The 25,591-nt window shown below is 41.3% G+C and overlaps 1 protein-coding gene across 4 annotated transcripts in view; it reads right to left on the bottom strand.

Moving 5' to 3' along the window:
* Nucleotides 1-6,897: 6,897 nt before the first annotated feature.
* TLCD4 (TLC domain containing 4) overlaps nt 6,898-25,591 on the bottom strand; it is a 285,860-nt gene continuing 267,166 nt past the window's right edge. For 3 of the 4 annotated variants that reach the window (XM_069231485.1, XM_069231484.1, XM_069231483.1), the window contains one exon: nt 15,275-16,331. In XM_069231485.1, the coding sequence (XP_069087586.1) occupies nt 16,016-16,331 (316 nt within the window). In that variant the 3' untranslated portion in view covers nt 15,275-16,015. Of the gene's footprint in view, nt 16,332-25,591 lie in introns of all 4 variants that reach the window. The other variant, XM_069231482.1, reaches the window with a different exon arrangement.

The following is a 25,591-nucleotide window of genomic DNA, read 5'->3' as shown; positions in this document are numbered from 1 at the left end:
TCACAATGGTAACTCCGAACATGGCCATGTAACATGTCTAAGATCATGGAATTGTCACCCCAATACCATTCTGGTATTGGGGGGACAATTCCATGATCCCCCAGGTCTCTAGCACAGAACCCGGGTACTGCCAAACTGCCTTTCCGGGGTTTCCACTGCAGCTGCTGTTGCTGCTGCCAACCCCTCAGACAGGTTTCTGCCCTCCTGGGGTCCAGGCAGCCCTGGCCCAGGAAGGCAGAACAAAGGATTTCCTCTGAGAGAGGGTGTTACACCCTCTCCCTTTGGAAATAGGAGGAAATGGAGGCCTCCCCCAGCCTCTGGAAATGTTTTGATGGGCACAGATGGTGCCCATCTCTGCAGAAGCCAGTCTACACCAGTTCAGGGATCCCCCAGCACTGCTCTGGCACGAAACTGGACAAAGGAAAGGGGAGTGACCACTCCCCTGACCAGTACCTCCCAGGGGAGGTGCCCAGAGCTCCTCCAGTGTGTCCCAGACCTCAGCCATCTTGGAAACAGAAGTGTTGGGGGCACACTGGACTGTTCTGAGTGGCGGCCAGTGCCAGCAGGTGATGTCAGAGGCTCCTTCTGATAAGCTCTTACCTCTCTTGGTAGCCAATCCTCCTTCCTTGGTAGCCGAACCTCCTTTTCTGGCTATTTAGGCTCTCTGCTTTGGGGAATTCTTCAGATAACGAATGCAAGAGCTCACCACAGTTCCTCTGCATCTCCCTCTTCGCTTTCTACCAAGGATCGACCGCTGACTGCTCCAGGATGCCTGCAAAACCGCAACAAAGTAGCAAGATGACTACCAGCAACATTGTAGCGCCTAATCCTGCCGGCTTTCTCGATTGTTTCCAGGTGGTGCATGCTATGGGGGTAGCCTGCCTTCACCCTGCACCAGAAGCTCCGAAGAAATCTCCTGTGGGTCGACGGAATCTTCCCCCTGCTAATGCAGGCACCAAAAGACTGCATCACTGGTCCTCTGGGTCCCCTCTCATCCTGACGAGTGTGGTACCTGGAACACAGCAACTCTGTCCAAGTGACTCCCACAGTCCAGTGACTCTTCAGTCCAAGTTTGGTGGAGGTAAGTCCTTGCCTCCCCACGCTAGACTGCAAAGCTGTGTACTGCGTGATTTGCAGCTGCTCCGGGTCCTGTGCACTCTTCTGGGATTTCCTTCATGCACAGCCTAGCCTGGGTCCCCAGCACTCTGTCGTACAGTGCACAACCCTCTGAGTTGGCCTCCGACGTCGTGGGACCCTCTTTTGTAACTTCACGTGGACTCCGGTTCACTAATCTTCTAAGTGCCTGTTGGGGTACTTCTGCGGGTGCTGCCTGCTTCTGTGAGGGCTCTGCATTGCGGAGCACCCCCTCTGTCTCGTCCTCCAAGTGGTGACATCCTGGTCCTTCCTGGTCCTCAGCAGCACCCAAAAACCTCTACCGCGACCCTTGCAGCTAGCAAGGCTTGTTTGTGGTATTTCTGCGTGGGAACACCACTGCAAGCATCATCGGGATGTGGGACATCTGTCTTCCTAAAGAGAAGTTCCTATTCCTCTTCTTTCTTGCAAAATTCCAAGCTTCTTACATCCGGAGGCAGCTTCCTTGCACCATCATCCGGGGTTTCATGGGCTCCTGCCCCCTCGGACACTGTCGCGACTATTGGACTTGGTCCCCTTGCCTTGCAGGTCCTCAGGTCTGGAAATCCGTTGTCAGTGCTCTGCTGGTGGTTGTTGTTGTTCTTGCAGAATCCCCTTATCATGACTATTGTGCTCTCTTGGGGTAGCAGGTGTACTTTTCTCCTACTTTTCAGGGTCTTGGAGTGGGGTATCTTGGACACCCTGACTGTTTTCTTACAGTCCCAGCGACCCTCTACAAGCTCCCATAGGTCTGGGGTCCATTTGTGATTCGCATTCCACTTTTGGAGTATATGGTTTGTGTTGCCCCTATATCTATGCTTGCCTATTGAAACCTATTGTATTTCTACACTGTTTGCATTACTTTTCTGACTCTTACTTACCTATTTTTGGTTTGTGTACATATAACTTGTGTATATTACTTACCTTCTTACTGAGGGTACTCACTGAGATACTTGTGGCATATTGTCATAAAAAGAAAGTACCTTTTTTTTTTTTTTTTTAGTAACTCTGTGTATTGTGTTTTCTTATGATATTGTGCATATAAGTGGTATAGAAGGAGCTTTGCATGTCTCCTAGTTCAGCCTAAACTGCTTTGCCATAGCTACCTTCTATCAGCCTAAGCTGCTAGAAACACATCTGTTCTACTAATAAGGGATAACTGGACCTGGCACAAGGTGTAAATACCTTTGGTACCCACTACAAGCCAGGCCAGCCTCCTACACTGTGCACATTGGGATTATACATTTTGAGGTCCTTATCACACCTGATACACACTCTGTGTGGCATACAAAAAAACACATCCCTCATTAAATTTGGACAGGTCAAACCTGCCAGAATTTAATGAGTAAAAGAAGCATTGAAAATATTGAGACATTTGCGGTTTTGCCGCTATAAACAACAAAATCTGCGTGCTATGCCCCATTTTAGGGGAAACACTTTTAATAAGTGTCATTTATAAACTCCAGTGGTACATTTATTTATTAAGCGCAATGAATATCACACCTAACACAGGACCACTTGTTATTAGGGTAAACAGACTAATGGTCATGGCGTCTACAATACCATACACTAACATGCTAATTTGGAGCAAAATAGGGAAATAAACACAGGGACAATAATTTATGTGACTACTTTGATTTCATGCAAACAAATGTGGATTAACGTGCTGTAACAATGCCATTACATGTGTTTGCACATTTATTAGCATGGTTTAGCGGTTGGCCTCAGGCTCTTTGTAAACAGAAACATCATTTCTATCCTGTATTGCTCATGCGGTAGAATTTATATTCTAAACAACTTTATATATATATATATATGTGTGTCCGGAACTTCCCACCGGGATGCCGGTCCTTGACCACTGCTAAATCATCCACTCCAAGATCAGGGCACCTGTTCTCCTCCGATTGCTTGCTTTCTGATTGGTCGTCCTTCGCTTTTTTGAGTGGTTTCCACATCCAGCTCGGTTGGTTCCCAACGCAACCCAGCTGGAATACAGTCCAGTGGGGGCTGCCTGAACATCAGTGCTGCCGGAGCACAGCCAGTGGTATTGTGGGGCGTTTGCCGATAAGCTCGCAGAAATTTGTGCATATACCACTCAACATAATCCCCTTGTTCCACACCAATTCGTAGGGTTCTATTGAGAGTCCGCATGAATCTTTCAATGTCACAGTTGGCCTGCAGCCAGTAGGGCATAATCTTTCGGTGATGAACTGCCAACTGGCCTAAATAGTCTCAGAGCTCTTGGCCCTGAAACAGTGGACCATTGTCTGTTCTGATCTCATCAGGGTGGCCAAACAGTGCAAACGTTTTCTCCAGGACTGGCCTTACGTTTTCAAATGCAGTTGACGTGACTAGTTCCACCACTGGGAACCGGGTACAGGAGTCCATCATAACTATCATCAGCTGCTCATAAGGAAAACTCCCAAAATCCATGCTGACCTTCAACCATGGGTTTCAACTGGGTGATTCTGTGATCACCGGGCCGTGGGCTGATCGATGGCAGTGATGGCACAGAAGTAGCACCTCGTGATAAGGATGTCAACCATGGTGTCCCTTCCAGGAAACCACACCTTGGCCCTGAGACGAGCTTTGGTCTTAGCGGCCACTTGGTGTCCTTGATGAGGCAGTTCGACCACCCGGTCCCACAGGCACGGGGGAGTACCATCCGACAATTCGTCCCTCATTTTCCAAACTCCTTGCATAGCCAAACACTCCTCTTGGTCAAGCGACTGCGTGCCCTCCAGGAAGCGCTTCCACTCCCGTCGGTTCAAGGCATCTTTGGCACAGCCTATGACAGGGACTTTGCCCAAAGCTTTGGCTATCTCTCCTAGTGTTAGGACCATGGGGCAGGCCGCCTGCACCACCATTTTCACAAAACTTTCCAACCTTTCCCCTTCGTACTCTGTCACATCACTTTGTTGCGAAGAAGGGGGATGCTGTGACATAATCAGCTGGGTTGTTTACCCCCAGCCTGTAGGTGACCTTAAACCTGTATAGCTGAAGCAAGACAGCCCAGTGCTCAATCCTCGGGGGAGCCAACCGTGTGGATCCCGCAAACAACAACACAAGGGGTTTATGGTCTGCAAACCACCTGAAATTTTTGTCTTTACAGGTACGGGTGAAAGTGCTGACAGGCCCAGCGGATCTCCGGTGCCTCTCTTTCGACCTTTGCATAATGAGCCTCTACCACTGACAAAGCTCTGCTGACATACGCCACTGGTGCCCTCTCCTGGTCTCGCTGCTCCTGGAGTAGAACTGCCCCTCCCCCTAGCCCAACTGGACTAGCATCCACGACGACCTCGGTCTTTCTCTTGAGGTAGAAATAGGCCATAGTCACTTTATCCAACAACGTCTCCATCTTATCCTGGAAGGCCTTGCCCGCTTCGTGGCTCCAGTCCTACTTAGTATCAGCCTTTGTTAGTCATCTCAGAGGCTCGGCCATCGTAGCCAGATGAGGGATGAAACAACCACAGTATGTTGCCATACTAAGGAGACTCTGGATTTCCGTGGCATTTCCCAGAATTGGGGCATTACGAATGGCATCCACCTTCTTGGGGTCCACTCGCAACCCCTCAGAAAAGAAAAGAGAAATGAGTTTTGGTAAAATGCACATTTCTTTTAGTAGACTGTGAGACCTGCATCGGACAACCGCTGAAGCGTGGCCCTTAACTGACGATGATGATCTTCCAATGTCTCGGAGAAAATCAGAATGTCATCACTAAGGTTGAGCACACCCTCAAGGCCAGACAGTGTCTCTCTGATAGCATTTTGAAAAACTTCAGTGGCCAAAGACACATCAAAGTTAAGCCTTTTGAAACGCCGTAGCCCAACATGCGTGGAGAAAGTTGTAATATTCCTGCTTTCAGGTGCTAGCTCCAGCTAATGGTAGCCGCAATTTCATATTAAGTTTTGAGAACCATTGAGCACCATTTAAATGTGCGATGGTGTCGTCTATGGTTGGTGTGATGTGTCATTCTTCTTAATAGCATGATTCGGCAACTGTGTATCCACACAGAGGCAAATGGCACCGGGCTGCTTGGGTTTTGGTGCGATCACCAATGGCAACACCCAGGGAGTAGGCCCCTAATATTCTCTATCACCCCTTGGTCTTCTAGGGTTTGCAGCTCTTTCTCACCCACCAGGCTGGAGATGAAACGGAACTCGGCGGTGCTGCAACGCCATAGGGGTCACTGCTGGGTCAATATACAGCTTGAACTGTTTACCCTTGAGTTTGCCAAGTCCTACAAACAACTGTGGGAAGTCATCAAGTATGGACTCCGCATGTGTGTCATAGATCTGGGATGCAAAAAAAACAAGTTCCAGATCGTCAGCCATGTGGTATCCGAAACAGGTACCCTTGTTCCCCTTCACAGCGTAAAACTTGGCTTTTGTCGAGCGACGGTGGCTGACCACCTTCACTTCAATGGCACCTTGCAGTGGGAGCGGGTCACGGCCACCATAGGTGTACATTTTCGTGTTGCAGGGCATTAGTTGTGGTCGTATAGCGCACTGTCCATCACATTGACTGACGCGCCAGTGTCACTCAACACAGTCACTCTGGCACCATTGATCTCAACATTGCACATGGAAGACGGGTGCTGCTTTTGCTGTCTCCATCCAGTGAACGAGATGACAAAAATGTCTTCCTCATACTTCCTGTCCCCGCCGCAATAGCCTCTGTGCCTTCGATGGGCATCAGTCGCCTCACTGTGGCAGTCTTTTCTAGTGTATTCTTCTGCTTGAGCCATCCAGTTTGATATACCTTGGCAAAATGGTTCACCTTCCCACACTTATTGCAGCTTTTCCCTTTCACTGGGCAAACACCAGGCTTCTTGTGGTCATATCCACAGCTACCGCATTCTCTCTCTTTTGGGCACGTGTCGAACGATGGGCGATTTGACGTGTTTCTTTTCAACCTGTTCTTCTTTCTCCACCGGCTGTTTAGCGGCACTGGACGCCGCCGATAACTGCCCTCTCGCAGCGGCCAAGACATCTGTCCAGGTGGCTGAGAGTTTGTGTGAACGAGCAAGGATCAGAATCTCATCCAACGCAATGCCAGGCTGTTGCAGTATAGGTTTACGGAACACGTTCGAACAGCATCCCTGAATGACCTGAGCACAGATCTCCTTGTGCTGGTTTAGGCCTAGCCTGGTACTTGCTAGTTTCCGCAACTGGGTGTAAAACGGGAAACTTCCTGAACAACTAGGTCTAAACCACTACTTACCTGAACCACTACTGCTAAACAACTGAAAAGTCTCTACAACAAAGTACTAAACAACTACTCTCTAACAACGATTTTTCCATGAATAACGATTGCCTGAACAACGAATGTTAAGGTAAGTTTTTTTTTTTTATGGTTTATTAGTTGTTTAGAATTTTATATATATATATATATATAGGCTCTCCAATAATATGTTGCGTATGAGGTCAAGGGGGCTGGGCTCACCACCGACGTTTGAAATAAAGCAAGCGCTATTGACCCTGGCAGTAGCTGATGATCCCACTCTGTATTGTGTATTCATTGTGCTAACCAAGCGGGCGCCCAGCCACAAGCCACATACTCCGCAGCTATACTGCCTTCAGCCTGAGTGGCAACAGTATTTGACAGAGCGAAAACGTCATGCTATTTCAAACTTTATGCCACTTCAAATAGACTGATTTACTGCACGTTTCTTTCATATATGCACATCTCTAAATGTATACCGTAGAGTGTGGATGTGAGGTTCAGAGGAAACGCTAGGACAGAAAGCAAACATTGCATTCAAGTCATGGTCATCAAAAACATATTTATTGTATTTCAAAAACAAAACTACACACAAATATAAAACATTTGAAACATGCCTTTGAGGTAACGGAAAAAGTTTTTTTTTAAATCCCTTGTACACTGCCTAAATTGAAACAGAGAGAGACACTGTAAACGTCTGTCAAATTCTCAATTGTTCCCACCTTGTGTGTGGAAACTGCAGTTTGTTCCGGTTTCCCTTTTTGAGTCCCAGTGCTTAAACCACAACTCTCCTGTGCTCGTACAGTTTCAAACAGAAAGGACAGGTGCGATTGGTGCTTTCCCTAAAAGCAGAGCTGACATTTTGGAACATCTAGTGGTTCAATTGCTACCTTCATTTGAACCCTTGGATTACTTTACACCTCATTTGGATTGACATAAAATACTGATCTTTTAAAACAGGAGTGTCCAGTTTTTTTAACTATCTACCCAGATCCACGTAAGACTTTCGAGCTAACCACTGACAGTGCAAATGCTTTATATTTAGTTTATGTGGAGATTTGTCCTGAAATTCTGACATAAATCCAGGGCCTAACAACACTATTCACCTCTGTTTTAGTAGGAGTAGCGTAAACGTTTATTTAATGTACTAGGAGCTATAAAACTTAGAAACCAGAAATAGCGCTCATAATAAAAACATCTCACATAAAAAAATATTCACCTATTCAATAACAAGAACTATGAAACAACAAATAAAGCAAATAATTTACAATGTTTAACAGCAATGGCTTCAAAAAGTAATTTCAAAGTTTTTTTATGCGTAGTCGCCAAGATGGTCAGACGAATATGGACGCAGCGAAGGTCGCTGGCAGAATCATTTGTAAAATCATTAATCACTGTGGGCACCAGCCAACGCTTTCCAAGTGTCTCATACAACATGTAACGGACAAAGGAATATGACCTTCATATATTTTACTTCTCGGATTTGTAACATGAACATCTCCTAAGAGGGTCATCAAGACTCATCAGGGATTAATACAAATGACCAAAGGAAACTAGCCAAGTCTAAGCTTCATGAGTCAGACGTTGATATATGATGGTTCTACAAAGTCCTTAGCATTCTCTCCCTGGTTAAAGTTTATATTCCAAATAGCCCCATGACATAGTTTTGGACTTTAAACTCTGTAAGCCATCTTTCTGGACTTGTAAACAAATGTGAATTTAGAGCCTTACCTAGATGTTTTGTTGACTGTTTTTTCCTTTTTTTATTTTTTTTATTTTTTTAGGTAGAATCAAACCTTTTCTAGCCCAGTGAATAACTTGGGAGATTTCAAGGAAGTTTACCAAGGAAGGACGCATCCTAAGCATTAAGAAAATCGGAGTACACAGCACAGTAGGGCGTTAGGCACTCGCTAGCCAAACCCTGGATTGATATGAGAGTGGCCTGAATGTTGCACTGTGTCCTATTTCTTTTGTAGCCAATTCTAAATCACGATGGACCATAAGTGGATCTGGGACCAGATACATATATTTTGTTTTTAAAAACCTTTTTTTATTTACAAGACTGTTCAAAGGTTTATAATCCCAGATTTCCGCCCCATCTATAGTGCAGGAGAGACCCCGTAGATGGTAAGTGTGAAATGCAATTCAAACATAATTTCCATAAAATGTTACAGTGAAGCACTCCTTTTTCCGTATAGGGCATCTTGGATGAAAGGATTTTTCTGAGTACCGGATAAAATAAGTTTGCTGTTTAGGCACTGCCCCCTTCCCTAGCAACAAGGTGATTTTAATGCCATTAATTGCAGTTTGGAACACTCTTTAATGGAGGTACTTTAAGAAGCTGCCAGAGTGGTATGATGCCAGGATATCATTTGACATAAATGCCATGCCCTATTTTCCACAAAACTAGCACCCCATTAGATTTAGTAACCAAGAGTCCACACCCAAAGGGACAAGATTTTGGTAAATTCTATTTGGGAAATGATATTTATATCAGATAATATTTCTGTATGAGATATTCTGACATGCAACCACTAGAGCCTCCTTAAATTAGAACTAGTCCTGCTTATGGGTTAAGCTTAAAGCAGCCTTCTCCAAATGGGTAGCCAGCTGAATCTTAACTGCCATCACTATGATCAACTAATCGTAGAGATGAGATCTTTCCAATGATTCCTATTAGACTGCCTAGAGAAACCTGCTTGTATGTTAGCTTAGTCCTAGATGTTCTGATCTTCAAAACTTTATGTTGGCCATAACCAAAGAAGTAAATAAGCAGTTGTTGAAGGCTCTTCAGAATGTTTTGAGAAAAATGTTACATTAACACCAACAAGCAGAATTGCAATTTTGATGTCTATTCATTTATCCCTATAATGCCCAGTTATACAGTATAGTACATTTATACCAATTCTTTTGTCTCGTACTGCTTCTTACCTCTGAAAGTGCTTTATGTTTTTAGGATTGTCACTGTCCTCAGAAAAGGCCCTGTGCATTTTTGTTTAGTAGAGGCTGAACTGTCCACTGTATTCTCTAATAATTGCTCAAGATTAACACTGGCATATTTAATGTGTGTGAATTTGAAACTGAGAGATTTTGCAAGAGTTCTTTTTATCAGTATTATTTAGTCCTCATTGCCCACTGCTCATGGGTTAAATATGGTTAAAACCTTTTGCAGAGGTCGTTAACTGCTGTTAGTTTCCTGCTCCTTAACTATGGGTCTGAGCTGAAGCCAATGACACGTAATGAGAAGGTCAATTAATAGCTGGTAATGCTCAGCAGCAATTGGGTGACATAGCTATTCGCACCCACCATCTAACCACATCCAAAAAAGGCAAACGACCCATGTGTCTGTGTCTCCTCTATGTCTCTTTCTTCACACTCTCACTGAACTTAGAATGCAGAAGAGCATCTTAATCATTCTGGTTTACAGAGTCTATCTCAGCACTCCATAAAGCGTACTAATAGTAAATGAAAACAAGCTGTAGTCAGGGACACAATATTGCCAGCACACTGAGTTGCGGAAATCTTGTGACACCTAACTAGCTGTTGACTCATACTTGCTCAGGTATCCAAAACAAACATTCCATATCACAATCAAAAGCAGATTGTAGACCCAAAAATGAGATATACAGGGATATGATTTAACTACTTGAATATTCAGCTCTACTAGATGCAGCCAAAAGGTTTTGTTGATGGCACCAATGCCTTAGAAAAATACAGGCTGCAATCTAGAGGGAAGGCAACTACCTCCAGCCAAAACTCAATATTCCTTAAATTTAATGATTCACAACACTTATCAAAGCATCAATAAGGGATATTGGATGGTTGTTGCTGGGGTCCTTTTTATAGACCAGAACAATTTATGCACCATTGCATGTTTCCAGTATTTGCACCCCTCAAGATGCACTTTTACTATTTTTGATGTTATGGGTCTCATGTGTCTGGTTCACCTAATGATACATCAGATAGTATTGTATCAACACCAGGAGTGTAATCATGTTTCTGAGTTTCACAGACATTCCCAGCTTCCCCTAAGAACATGAGTCCACAACTGTACCACCCATACTTCATGACTTTAGATCCGGGAAGGGTTAGGTATAAACTACCAGTTATGATGCAAACAATTATGTTACAGTTAAAGTGTAAATATCAAATAGACTAGGTATTTTCGCTCCTTCGAGTAAGGGATATTGGATGTTTAGGAGTAGAACTAAGCCAAAGCACTATTCTGCAATGGGAAGAGCTGGGTTTTCAGACCCTAGAGGATTTTTACGTAGTGGACCGTTTGAAAACATGGGCACAGTGTAATGGGCGCAAGCAATGTTCCAGAAAATTTTAAATTTTCATATTGTCAAATTCAACACCTTTTGCATCTAGTGCGACAACCATTGAACTATGCAAAGAGACACATTGCTCAGGCCTTCTATAATAACCAGCAAGGTATTGGGAAATGGTATAAACTACTTCAGGATGCAGGGACAATTAAGTTAACCGCCCAATTTCTGGTGCGAATAACTAACATGACAGAATGTAAGATAGAGCATTGGAGAAAACACAACGAGGTGTCCCACAAAGCACTTAGAGGGGCCAATTTTAAAAAGATCGCTCTGTTTTCCAGGTGGTTGATGTACTACACTCCCGCTGTAGTAAGAGATATGCATCCTGAGACATTTGGCTCCTGCCCACGTTGCCAAACCTTCCAGGGGGATTGGATACATATGTGTTTTAGTTGCATATCTTTAGCAAGGTACTGGGAGCAGATCTTTCAGAGGTTAAGCTCCTGGATAGGCCATGTGATTAATCCTAGCCCTTTAGTTGCGCTTTGGGCTATGAGGCAGAACATTAATCTCTCTAACGCATCCAGACAAATGGTATTTGTAGGTACAGTGGCAGCTTTGTCACTTATCCTGCAGGCATGGAAATCACCACCCCGACAAACACACTATGGGAGGCGAAAATGGAATATACAAGGGCTAAAGAAAAGCTGTATGCCCAGAGGATAGGAGGCATGAAAAGATATCACGCGATTTGGGCCAGAATGAGTAAGCCGGCGGAAGATCAGGAGGAGGGCTGGGACAGTCGAGGAAGAAGAGTAAGCAATTTATTTCAAATTTTGAATTCTTGAACTATATGAAAGATGTAATTGTATGTTATAAGCTATTGTGCCATACCAGTCATGTATGCAATGAGGAAAGTTGGATTTTTTATACACATGTAACGCAAAGTTGCACCAGCTAAAAAAAAAAATTTAAAAAGACTTTAAATCCGGGCAAGCTCTTAAGCAGGTGTGTCCAGCCTAGGTCCAGGAGACAAATGCAAAAACAACAGATGGTGGATGGCATGCAGAACAAATCAAACGTTCAACCAGTCACAGATCTGCATTTAATCCATCATTTTTTTTTTTGCTCGCATGACATTCCAGTTTGGACCCAGCCATATGCAAATCAGTCTTGACCCTGCTTCCCATGGGAGCAGTCCAGCCTGAACTGCCAGGCTAGGTCCTCCCTGGACTAGAAACAAGCATCCTGGGTTTTGAGGCGTCACCCCTCATCAGCCAAGCTATCTTGAATCTGATGGCATAGTTAGCACTGTGCAAATGGATCCAAGCTAGTGAGTTTGAAAGGTTTCAGCACGTCCATCTTTCTTCTGTGTTGCTTAGGTCCAGGAGAGCCAGATTCATGGAACATTCAGGAAATCCACATAAGGTGCATTTAAAGAATGATGGTAATTTTTGACATAGTCAGTGATTATGGATCCCTTAGTTCTAAATCAGGACCAAGCGGGCTGTAAAGTGAGGAAAAATAATCACACCTGTCCTGTACATATGTTTCCGGCATTGTAACAGTCGCTATGCCACCCACAGAGGCACACCTCCATAATAATTTCTGATCTTAAGTACATACTGCAAAGTTAAGAACCTCCAATTGTGATGTTCTTCATTTTTGTTGCTAGCCTTAAAGCTCTGCCTTGATGTGGAAATAATCAATAAATATTTGAAATCTGACAGGTTTAGAAACTACAGTCCAGTCTGCAAGCCAGGCCAAACCATACTGGTGGAGCAATGTTACCATATGTTACCCAGCCATGTTATGGAGTCTGCTATGTTTTCCGAAGACTTTTTTCAAACCTCTTATGCTACTGCTGTATCTGCAACTATGGTGTCACCTCTGTCCTATATGTAGGCCAGCCTTTAGCTTTATCTTATTTTAATAAGTGGTACTTTGTGCTAGTGCTCAATCACTGTTTATTAATATGCTGAAGCACGCAGTTTTGCAGTTTTTTAAAGATTCTTTTACAAAAAGTTGTACCTTCTCAGAGATCGCCATATGACATGTTATGGCACTTTCAATGATGCCATCAAGTGGCAGAGTGCGTGTGATTTCACACTTGCTACTGCAACAATTTATTGACCCTTCACTGTTGCCAAAATATCAATACTAGCAGGAATGTGACCGAAAAGGAATGATCATTAACTTAATTTACCATGAGGAGATCCAGAGAACACAAGGAGTTCTGCAAGGAGAGGAAGGGGGAAGGGTCTCCTTGCAAAGATAGCTCTTCCGCCATTTGATTAAAATTACTGGGGTAACTTAGGTGACATAATATGCTCTAGGAGCCTCCTGAAAGCATTACAGGGAGCAATAAGACGTGACCTTTGACATTGTAGGAAGTGGGCAAAAAATATGCTAGAAGAAAATTAAAATCTCACAGACACCGGTGCCAAGCATCAAGAGCACAACGAGGATCATGGGGCCCTCATTTTCAACTACTGGGACCCACTGAAGAAGTCTCTACCAACTGAAACTGTGACAATGTAAGGCTGGTCATCAGTTCCTTGTTTGGTGCTGCTGGACTGTGCAAACATGGACATACATTTCTGCTCATGTGTTTGATAGCTAATCAGAAGACTGCTCATATGAAAGGTGACAGTCTAAAGCATGTATTGATCCTTAGGGATTTAATAGGCTCTCAACTACCACATGGTCTCATCTGTGATAAGTTGCAACTGCGAAATTGTGTCTTTAAAAACGAGGAGCTCTGCCTGGAGATAGAGGGGAACAATGTGGGTACAGAGTCACCAGGGAGAGATGCGATCATTTGATTTTACTGTGAATCCCAAGACGTAAAGCCTTATTGGCGCACACAAATACCATTATATTCATTTTCTTTCGAATGAAACATGCATGTTTGCTCTAAAGCTACGTTGGAGCACATGGATCTGTAGTCACGAGATGCACTATCTGCATGTACTTCTTAAACCTTTAAAGAGAATTCACAGTATTTGACTCAGTATTACCTACTAGTTACCAACCCTTGACCTAATTAGTGATCTGACGTATTTTATATTATAGTGAGCCTTACAAGCTCAGAAGTCTACTTTATTTTGTATTTTAAGTGTATTACAATTTCAGCCAAAAAAGCACCAATGTAAAAAAACAAGGATACCATGACACGCAGAAATGAACCTGGTTAAGGAATGTTACATTAAATAACAATAGTTCATCTGCAGTACGTCTACGTCCTTAATCATTGAATGCGTGATAGCTGGGTTTGAGCTGTAAGTACCGTGAATAGTTACAACGGTTCCTTTCAATGTATAACACTTTTGTGAAGTGAAAAGTTGCAAAGTGAAGATAGCACTGTGCTTTGACATGCTGGTGCATTGAACAACATAGGACATCAAAGCACTACGGTGAAAAGAACTGGTGATACAATTATGTACTGTGTGCAATGCAATAGTATTTGTGCCACATCATTGAAAGATTGGGGGATTTAAAATCCACGTCATATCAGTGGATGATGATGGTGGGTGCGCCAGCTTATTTTCTTTTTTTTTATTTTGTGGATATTTTAACTGGCAAATATGCCATACTGGTATTAGCCTATCCAAATCATTTGTACATTGCACCAATGGGAATCTTTACCAACTTCTTCGTCGAACTCAAGGTAACTATTTTTATTTCCACCCTTATTCTTCTGACAAATGATTATTGATTTAGAAATCTTACACAAACAGCATCCCGAGTTTTTGACCACAAATTGTTCACTTCTTTGTGGACCTCTCTGGTGAGAAATCATTCGACCACTTCCATTCTGCACAAATTACTAACATTTTCCACTGTGCAGTAAAAACGTTTTTTTCCGTTTTCATAGAATACTACCTTTTGTCCCGTCATTTGATACATTTTCGTCCTTAATTGGTTTTATTTTAAAATCTAAAACCTGCCCCCTTTTTCCAGACACTCATGGTACAGTAAGGCCCTCCCACATATATATATATATATACACACGCACACACATACATAGATTTAAAACATTATGTTTATGCTTGATAAACTGAAACTAGTGTCAAGGTACAATTGATCTTATTTATTATTTTTTTCCCACATTATAATTTCCATGAGTTCTAAATAGATCCTCAATAACTATCATTCCTGATATAGACTAAGTATTTTTCCACTAGGATCCATAGGCCTTCGACTGATATCAAGCAGTTGTTGAGTGCCAGAAACATTCAATTATGTGCCAAAATATAATTGCATTGCACATTGTCCACAGGTTTCTTATCACGTTTCCAACGTAGTGTATTACTTATTTACCTTGCTTGCAACCGTAATTCAGAGCATTACGCTGCCTTGCTTTGCACATTTTCACTTACCTTATGTAAACTGAAATTCGATTTACGGATAAGAATTTTGTAATAGTCTGTGTTTGTTCTGACCATTCACCTCGGATCCAGACTCAAACACTAAGTGAGCAAGTATTTAGATTCAAACCCCAGTATCCTTTGTAAACTTATTTGTGTGCTTAGCCTAAAAAATGATATGAACCACTCTTATGTTGTCATAACAACATCAGTTTTCAGATATGTAGAATTACTATATATTAAGGAGGGTAAGTAATATGGGAGGAGGTACATGATTCTTTTACGCTGAATTTATTTGAAAGACATACATGTAATGGTGAGGAATGTACTGATATCATGCTGTCTTCAAAAGCCCCATAAATTACTTCTGCATTTGAAAGCAGAAGAACTTTAAAACGTATTCAGATTAAAAACAACAGTGCATTGTATTGCTCATAAACAAACCTTTCAATATACAAATCATCTCTTCATTCGAATAATTACTCTTTAGACCAGGACACCGAACTTGAGTCTGCCAGGAGGGTCACTTCATGATGAGACAAAGAAATCAGAAAATAATTCGGCCAACTGTTTGCAGGAGATGAACACGTGAATTACCGTAAAAAACCTCAAGTGGATATCAGCCAAACTAGAAAAGTTCATAGATGCATACGCTACCTTTTATCCATAGGTCAAATTTGTCAGAGAGTGGCCTAGTAACAAAAGCAGCAGTGTGTTACAGTGAACACCAACAACCAGACGAAGGCATCACTTTTAAGTTAAAAAAACATTTCTGTTTCAATAGCATTTAAGTGGTAAACAAGAGGAAGACTGGTTCTTCTGAAGTTAATAAGCAAGACAAGAAAGCAGTCTTTTCTTGGTTGGGAGTAAAAGAAAGGCCAGCTGTGGAGCAAAGGATGACCTGCTCTAATAAGGTAAAATTACATCCAGCGAAGAACGATTTCAAAGCAAAACCGTGCATGCACTCCACAGGTATGTGATTGTTATGAGCAAGTGTACTTGTTCCACCGCAGGTTCTAGTCAAGCTTTCCGTTCTCCTCTGTTTTGGTTGGCTGCTCTCCAATGAGCTGCAGAACCCTGAGGCAGCCCTTAGCCATTTTAATCATCCACATGATATTCATGATGTCCAACGAAATGCTGGAGACGATCCAGGCACACTGGGCAGCGAGACCCAGGCTGAAGAAAGCCTCTGTCCCAAAGGTGGAATACACACGCCAGTAATACACGGGCATGACCGATATCCTCACAATGAAGAACGCGATCGTCATCAAAACGCCATTAATTATGTTTGATTTGGAGGATTTTGCATACCCCAGCACTTCAAGAAACCACCTGGAAGAAAAAACGGATTTACAGGCGATTACAAAATCAAAAATTTTATGTGTATTTTTTTAAACATGTTTTTATTGCAACTGGTATAAAGGCAAGGCACAAGAAAGCAGTTCAGATAATGTTAAGAACATAGAGTTGATATGACTATTTAATATGTTGAGATAGTAGGAATAAATTAAAGTCCTCTTGGTTAATTAAATTCATGATTAAAGTGTTGTTGAGGCTAGAGGCCTTAGTAACTGTCTGCTTTGAGAAGTCAGCTTAATTTAAGAGGGTGTCATAGAAAATGTCCTGCTAACCTCAGAAAACATGAGGACATTTTCAATAATTCAAGAGGTGTGACCTGGGGGAAACGATGACCTCTAGTTGCTCTTAAATATTATTATCAGTATACAGTTTGACAACAAAACGTGTTGAATACAAAAGTAATTAAATGACGTGTAGGAAAACGTAAGTTTCTTTAAGTGAATTATTTTTAAGGGTGGGGGAAAAATTTGGCTCCGCTGGTGCAGTTTGCAGAGTTTTGCCCACTTCCCGTTCCGCTTGGAGCATGGAGTTCAGACAAAACTCTGCCAACTGCTGTGTGGCAGAATTATTTTTCGTGGTCGGCTCACCAACCTTAAGTTGGCGAGCAAGAATTTGCATCCTCTAGAGTGATTTTCAGGCACGGGAACGCCTCCTCCCGAGATTTCTCCACCCAGGGGGTCACAGATGGTTATGACAGTTCATGTTGATAAAGCTACCACTCAAGTAGCAGACCTACTTGAGTGGTAGAAAGAAGCAGCGCCTTTTGGCGCATCAAGCGGTGCTGTTTGCACTGATATTACATCACGGAACAAGATCCCAGAGCTAAATATCAGCAGCACCACGTGCCCGAATTCCACCCGCTAATGGAACTCCACAGAATCTTGCAGAGTTTTTATGTAACTGCGGAATTCCACGGAGTGAAACTCTGCGAGTTCCTCCTAGGCCTAATTATTTTGTGCTCTGTAGCACTGATTTGTTAATTCAATGAATAGATAAAGAAGGAAAGAAAACGATACGAAGTTGTAACATTTGGTTTGCATTTTGTTGTTGATTCACATGGTGTCTGCGTACTCTTACTGTGTCTGTACATGTGGGTGTGGGATTACTACTTGCTTTTCTCAAGTGTCTAAGGGGTTATTCCAACTTTGGAGGAGGTGTTAATCCGTCCCAAAAGTGACGGAAAAGTGACGGATTTACCACCAGCTGTATTACAAGTCCATTATATCCTATGGAACTCGTAATACGGCTGGTGGTATATCCGTCACTTTACCGTCACTTTTGGGACGGATTAACACCTCCTCCAAAGTTGGAAAAAACCCCTAAGTCTTTGAGAGAGTTAATCACAGGAATATCAGAATGTTTACCACCGCAAGGCATAGAGCTACAGAATCTCTGCTCCCTGTTTTAGTGTTAGATTGTTATTTTTCGCTAATTGTTTCAGAATTTGATATTGGTATATGGTTCCAAACTTGGCAGTTTGTAATGACTGTGTTCGAGTCTCCTGCAACCTGCAGAGCATGCATGTGAATCTATAACACTACACGGAACAAACTGATAGTTACAGGAAAATTACATTTTCTGTGTGCAGCATGTGTTGCTATAGCTCATACTGTAGATCATACTGCGCGCATAAACTGGAAAGTAGTAATCATTGTAAAAGAACATGGATGATGGGTACAAATAAGTTGGATATGCAGTAAACTCTACACCGGTGTTTGAAATGTTATTGTTAAGTACTGATGAACACAGTTCTCTGTGAGATGCGCACCAGGGCAGTCACACATTCTGTCGTTAACTATACTGGCTCCTTGATGAGCACACATTATAAAGGGTCTTCTTGCAGAGCACTTTAAGTGACAAATAAAGACATTGCAAGAACCCAAACGTCAAGGCAGTTAAAGTGAAAAGCAAGCACTTGATGATAATCTCCATCAAATATGGCAGGGCTGGGCTTTGTATTAGCAGCTTAACTTAATGTAAGAAATGTATGCATAATGCCGCGGCCTATCTGGCAACAGCAAGTGCTAGTATGATAGATTTGGGAGATGCTACATAGTGAACGAAGCAGTGAGTAAGACAGGAAGTTGAGGAGAATGACCACTTGATCAAAATTCGGTGCAGATTGCACACCCACTAACTAATGTTTAAACAGGGTGTGGTAATGAGCAGCTACGCCGGCCTCCGAGTTGCAAACCTCTGACTTTGGGGTGCATGCAAATTTCACATATTCTCACACAGCAAAGTTGAAGATGCTCAGACAGGCATTTTACAACCCCAGTGTTTTGTGCTAGGTTTTACCTGGAGTAAATCCAGAGGGCAACTTGCAGGAACTGAAACGCCAATCCAGGCACAAACGCAATTATGCACTTGAAACAGAATTAGTGAGCTAACTGTGTTCAGGCCTAAGTGAGCTGGTAAGTAAAAGTACAAGGGGAAGTTTGAAAGGGTAAGCGTGTTAGAGATAGGTCAGAAAGCGAGAAGAAGCGAAAGAGTAAGAAGACAGATGACTCTCCACAATACTTCAAAAAGGCAGAGTAATAAAGTCATACATCCACCTAAGGCTATTATATGGGTTTCTGTATCACAAGAGGAGGAGGAGGAGGTGTTACGCCTGCTCAATAGCTCTGTCCAAGCAATGACTTTAACTATGCAAACAGAAGGTTAGACAAGTTTCAATTTTATACGCAAACTCAAGCTGCTAAAAGTACACAATAGTGTCTGACCTAAAAAAAAAACTGACATTTTTCTTGTGATTGAGGATGGAAGACCTTGGACAGGTGTGTACATAAAAGGGCTTTGTGCTCCTTATGATTTCTATTTGGAAAATGAAAGCCTTGATATGTTTGTGTTTACTGATGTAAATAATGAAAGCCAAATGGTTGATAATTTAAAAAGTATGGGCATAAAATATAAAGCACATAGTAAGAGTGGCCTTAAAACTAGACCCAATACAGTTCCTAAGGTGCCCCTTGAGTCAAAAGATATATTTAGGAACCTGATGGTTAAGGAATTGAAACACATAAGACATGAACACGTCCATAAACCAGGAAGAACCAGACATGGTCCCAGTATCAGATACAAAAAAGACTAGGGAATGACCATGGGTTAATATTTTTTTTATAAAATCTTTTAATGGATTTTTGCATGTTTTTGCATATTAGGATAGAAACACAGGGCAACATCCCTATGGGAAACAAAAGTCACAGTGGTGATTACCCAGAGCCGGTTGTCACTTGGGTAGTTTAAGTTGTTTTTTTATTTTGCTAATGACTTTGTCACCGTTTGACTAATCTTCATGAAACTTTCCATGAAAAAAAACAGTCTATCCACCTCAACTCCTTCCTGGAAAGCTCCATGGTTATCTGTCAAGTGGCGACAGAGAAGAGGGGGTCCAAAATGCGATTTCCTCATGCATTTTGTCATTGGTAAACGATCCTAAACACAATTTCCCCATGCATTTTTTCATAGGAAAACAATCCAAAACATAATTTCATCATACATTTTGTCATAGGGAAACGATCCAAAACACAATTTCCTCTTGCATTTTGTCAAAGGAAAACGACCCCAGAACACAATTTCCCATGCATTTTGTCATAGGAAAATTGAACAAGAATACCACGAAAATGGCTAAATGGAATTGCACCAAATTTGGTAGAAAGCTAGATCTTAGTTCAGAAAGCGTGCCTTTTTTTATCTGGTGTAAATGTATTCAGTAATAGTTGAGAATTTGAGGTTCAAAAATGTTCTATATCTGGGAGGTTGAGTTCAAGAAGGCTTGGGAGAATACTGTGATTATGCAACGTGAAATAACAGAGGAATCTTATTGGCAAAGGGGGCTTTTCTTTCCCCACCATCGGTCGTGACACTTCAAACTACCAGGTAAGTTTGTGCTCTGATTAGATTGCCGCAACAAATGAAATTTTGCGGCCTCCATTTCAAGACACAGGGACAGAATGAAAAAATAATCTATAAAGGGGCAGGGTAGAAGTACCCTGATCCCCTGGACCTTGTGCGGGTCCAGGATGGACTCCCCTGGGTCAAATTGTAAAAAAAATATATTTAGGAACCTGATGGTTAAGGAATTGAAACACATAAGACATGAACACGTCCATAAACCAGGAAGAACCAGACATGGTCCCAGTATCAGATACAAAAAAGACTAGGGAATGACCCTGGGTTAATATTGTTTTTATAAAATCTTTTAATGGATTTTTGCATGTTTTTGCATATTAGGATAGAAACACAGGGCAACATCCCTATGGGAAACAAAAGTCACACTGGTGATTACCCAGAGCCGGTTGTCACTTGGGTAGTTTAAGTTGTTTTTTTATTTTGCTAATGACTTTGTCACCGTTTGACTAATCTTCATGAAACTTTCCATGAAAAAAAACAGTCTATCCACCTCAAACTCCTTCCTGGAAAGCTCCATGGTTATCTGTCAAGTGGCGACAGAGAAGAGGGGGTCCAAAATGTGATTTCCTCATGCATTTTGTCATTGGTAAACGATCATTATGCAACGTGAAATAACAGAGGAATCTTATTGGCAAAGGGGGCTTTTCTTTCCCCACCATCGGTCGTGACACTTCAAACTACCAGGGAAGTTTGTGCTCTGATTAGATTGCCGCAACAAATGAAATTTTGCGTCCTCCATTTCAAGACACAGGGACAGAATGAAAAAATAATCTATAAAGGGGCAGGGTAGAAGTACCCTGATCCCCTGGACCTTGTGCGGGTCCAGGATGGACTCCCCTGGGTCAAACTGTAAAAAGAATATCTTAGAGGGTTTCTGGTATCCTGCATGTGCGCTGGAGTCTAACAGGAATAACGAGGATGCGCTGTCTCCAACAAGAGTCCCATGATATAGTAATTTTTTTGTAAAAAGGGGGAGGGACTGAGTGGCTGCAGTGGGCTGCTGTGAGCAGGCAAAGATTGTGCGCGGTGGGGGGTTGGCAGCAGAGCCTGGCAACAGACCAGACCCTGAGACCAACCTATGTCGCACATGACAGAAGGAGGGGGTGGTCAGCCTTATGTATGGTAATAAAATATCACTTAATATAAAAAAAAACCTAGAAATTCCCAGAAATAAACTACAGGTTAAAGTAACGTTATAGGTAGGTATGATAAGAACATCTCACTGTGCACCTCCAAAATTAACTGAAAAAAAAACCCAAAGTATCTATAACTTGCGCCATAGCCCCATGCACTGCTTAGAACACTCATGACAAGTTCTGTGGCATCATTGATAACATTACTGATTGCAATTGAACCAATATCATTGATGATAACAACGTGCATTGCAACGATGCAAGTTATAGTAACTTAAATTAACTATAGCTGATATATTTTTGTGTTTTATTTTAGTTTTAAACATTATGGGCCTCATTACGACCTTGGCAGAAGGGTTTACTCCGTCCCAACCATGACGGATGGGATATCCATCACTTTTGGGGTGGAGTAATCCCCTCAGCCAAGGACGTAATGAGACCCTGTGTTTAAATTACATTTTCACCTTAATACAACATCACTTTAACCTTTGTTTTTTTTCAGTGAAGATAAAAATGTCCTTAGGAAAAGCATTTTTTGTTTTCCTAATGACTGGCGCGGTTCAACAAATCTGCACAAAACTTTTAAAAAACCCCAAAAAACAGTTCATCCACTTTGGCTCCTTCTTGTAACGTTTGATGCTGATTTGTAAAGCAGGGCCAAGAAAAATGGGTCCGCAACATTTCTGTTCAGATTGCGGTCAGCAAATCAGAGCGCAAGCTTCAGCGGGACTCCAAGGAGCCTCTCGCTCCCATGGGAGTGAGGAGTCTGATGTGAAAAAAAGCCCTCTCTACCAACTGCATCCCTCTGTTTTTTAAAGTTGCATGTCTGTGGTACTCTTGCGGGAGTCAAGTGAACCTAACATCCAGATATCTATAATCCTTTAACCTTAATTTCTCAAAAAACTACTAATCAGATTTACACAAAATCAGAAAAGCACTCTTTATGGGTAAAGATCAGTCTTTCTGACAAATGTGGTATAATACCATTATATTGGTTGTAGCAGTGTCTAACAATCCTTATAGAAACTGCATGGTGACTTTCTGTTTTGGGACCCCTACTTTTTCTGCCTCCCTTGACAAATCACCCTGAATCTTCCCAAAAGGAGCTGAAGGGGATGAGCTATAACTATAACTACACAGTGGTGACTGCCACTGTGTTTTATATATATATATATATATATATATATATATATATATATATATATATATATATATAACACAACCTTATTTTTTAATAAGGCAACCGGCACTCCGTGAATGTGCAGATCTAAGGTTTAATACAAACAAACAGGAACGCGTTTCGGCGTCTCCGCCTTTCTCAACCTGTGTGGGCCGCCATTTTTGCCCCATTTAAATACAAGTGCATTTCTTAAAGCAACAAAGTAACAAAAATACTGATAGTTAAACATATAATATTTACAACATCCATCATTACGCCTAATTGCAAAAACATGTATAAATGCATATATAAATAAATGCCTATGAACTTTACCTCCTATTTTACATGTTATGTCTATGAAAACCTTGTTCTTATCCAAAAACGAATCTAATCTAAGTAGTAAATAGAAGCAAATATGTAGGCAAAGATAACAAAAAGAAATTGAATTGAAACTCTCATACTAGTTATTAACTAAGCATAATTCAAAGATTAATTGCATACCTTAATCAACGATTTACCAACAACAAAAACAAAGTTATACTATACTATGTAACCATGGAAAAATCTTAGAAGAATCGTTAAACATGTTGGAAACACATATAAATACTGCAACGACCATGATATAACACAATAGCAATAACTATGTACTTAAACCTGTGGAATAGTATGGTACCATTGTTTTCACGACAGTAAAGAAAATATTATTAATTTTTAATTTTTATGAATGGTACCATATGTCTCATGCAGAAAAAATTTGTGTGTATCAACAGACAGAACATGTGACTAAAAAGGCCTAAATGAAAGAATATACTGAATAAGGAACCCACTTAGTTCAAATGAATATATAATTCTTCACTAGAGTTTAATCCTACTGGCTCTCTAGAATCAAGTGTCAAAATATATCTGGATTCCAACTTTCTCAGGTTTTTCTCCCTGTCCCCTCCACGTACATCTTTTTTTATTCCGTCAATTACACTATATTTGATACTTTCCATTCGTCCTGCATGGAACTCATGTACATGTCTAGCAACAGGGTATGAATCGTCTTTGTTGGTTATCGCCCTCAAATGTTGGAGTATTCTTTTGTGCACTTGGAGTTTAGTACTACCAACATATATCTTGGGACAACTGCATTTTAAAATGTAAATGACATATTCACTCCTGCAGTCGTATCTGCCTTTTATGGTGTGAATAGTTCTGTCTCCTTGCTGGATACTCTTAATGTTTTCACCATTTTTACATGCTTTACATTTGGCACATTTAAAAAATCCATTTTGCGATTGAAGCCAGCTACTTTGCATAGTCTTCCCCTGTCTCACATCGCTTTTCACAAGGACATTTCTCATTGACGTCCCTTTTCTATATGTTATTGTAGGCCTATTTTTCAAATTAGGGCCTATCACAGGATCACTTTTTAACATGTGCCAATGTTTCTGTAAAATCTTTCTGATGGATTCATGAGCCCTATTAAACGTGGTTATGTATCTAACATTAGCAGTATCATCATGTGTATTGCTATTTTTCTTTCCACCTTTACTGCTTTGTTCTGAAGCAAATAGCAACTGATCTCTGGACCTGGATTTGACTCTAACTGCACTGTGTTGTAATAACTCACTGGAGTATCCTCTCTGTTTTAATCTGTCAATCATGTTGTCTTGTACTTTTAAATAATCACTTTCTTTACTGCAAATTCTCTTGGCTCTCAAGAATTCTCCAAAAGGAATGTTATTCTTCAGAGGTTGAGGATGGTGACTTTTAGCATGCAGGATGCTGTTCCCTGCTGTGGCTTTCCTAAACAATGTTGTCTCAATTTTGTTATTTTCAATGAATACTCTGATGTCTAAGAATTCAATCTCATGGTTGTCAATTTTCCCAGTGAATTTCAAATTACAATGATTAATATTTATTTCTTTGATAAAATTGCTAGCAGTACCTCGATCACCCTTCCAAATTATGAAAATATCATCGATATATCTGAGCCACAGAACGATGTTATCATTCCATTTATCTAGCGGGAAGTTGTTAAGTATCTGTTCTTCCCACCACCCCATGAATAAGTTGGCATAACTTGGAGCAAAGCATGTTCCCATTGCTGTACCGCATACCTGCTCAAATATCTCATTATTGAAGAAAAACATGTTATGTTGTAGACACCATCTTATCATTTGGCTCAGCAGTTTGCTATGGTGGTAAAAACTGATTGATCTCATTTTCAAAAAATATTCTACTGCCTGGATTCCCAATTCATGTGGGATACTTGTATATAATGCTGTAACATCAAGTGTCATCAACAAGTATTCATTGTCACAGCCAACATCAAAAATCCTCCTCAGAAAATCACCACTATCTCGCAGATAGGAAGATAGATTTCTAACTAGTGGCTGTAAAAACTTGTCTATGTATTGTGATACGGTTTCAAACAAACTTCCTTTAATGGACACTATAGGTCGCCCAGGGGGTTTGTGTACATCTTTGTGGAACTTCGGTATCAGGTAAAATACAGGTAACTTGGGAAAGTCTACTTTCACAAAACTGTATTCTTGTTGACTGATGAGACCTTTGTCACGCCATTGTATCAATTCTGAATCAAATTGTATTTTAACACTCTCAACGTGATCAAGGTCAATCCTTCTATAACATTTGTTGTCATTCAATTGTTTGTATGCTTCATCCATGTATTGTTTTGTTGACCAGATCACTATATTCCCTCCTTTATCGGAGCCTCTTACTACAATGTCTGGGTTATTGGAAAGTTTATCTAATGTTTTATAATATCCACCCTTTTTGTTGTTGAATGCACTCCAAGTTCTGGCTCTCAAAATTTTCAATTCTTTAGTCACAGTCTCTGAAAATTGGTCAATCATATCTCCACTGGGTGATGGGACAGTTCTTGACTTTGGTTTCAGACCTGATGCTCCATCTTTGTTAAGACAGATTCCTTCTGATTCCAATCTGTCTAACATCTGTTCTTCATTAATTTCACCCATTGTGCTATCTTCCAATTCCCAAAGTTCTCTCATTAGTGACAC

The sequence above is a fragment of the Pleurodeles waltl genome, chromosome 4_2 (genome assembly GCF_031143425.1).
Source record: "Pleurodeles waltl isolate 20211129_DDA chromosome 4_2, aPleWal1.hap1.20221129, whole genome shotgun sequence".
Classification (NCBI taxonomy): Eukaryota; Metazoa; Chordata; class Amphibia; order Caudata; family Salamandridae; genus Pleurodeles; species Pleurodeles waltl.
The sequence above is the reverse complement of the archived record's forward strand: the minus strand, read 5'-3'. Positions and strand labels throughout refer to the sequence as shown.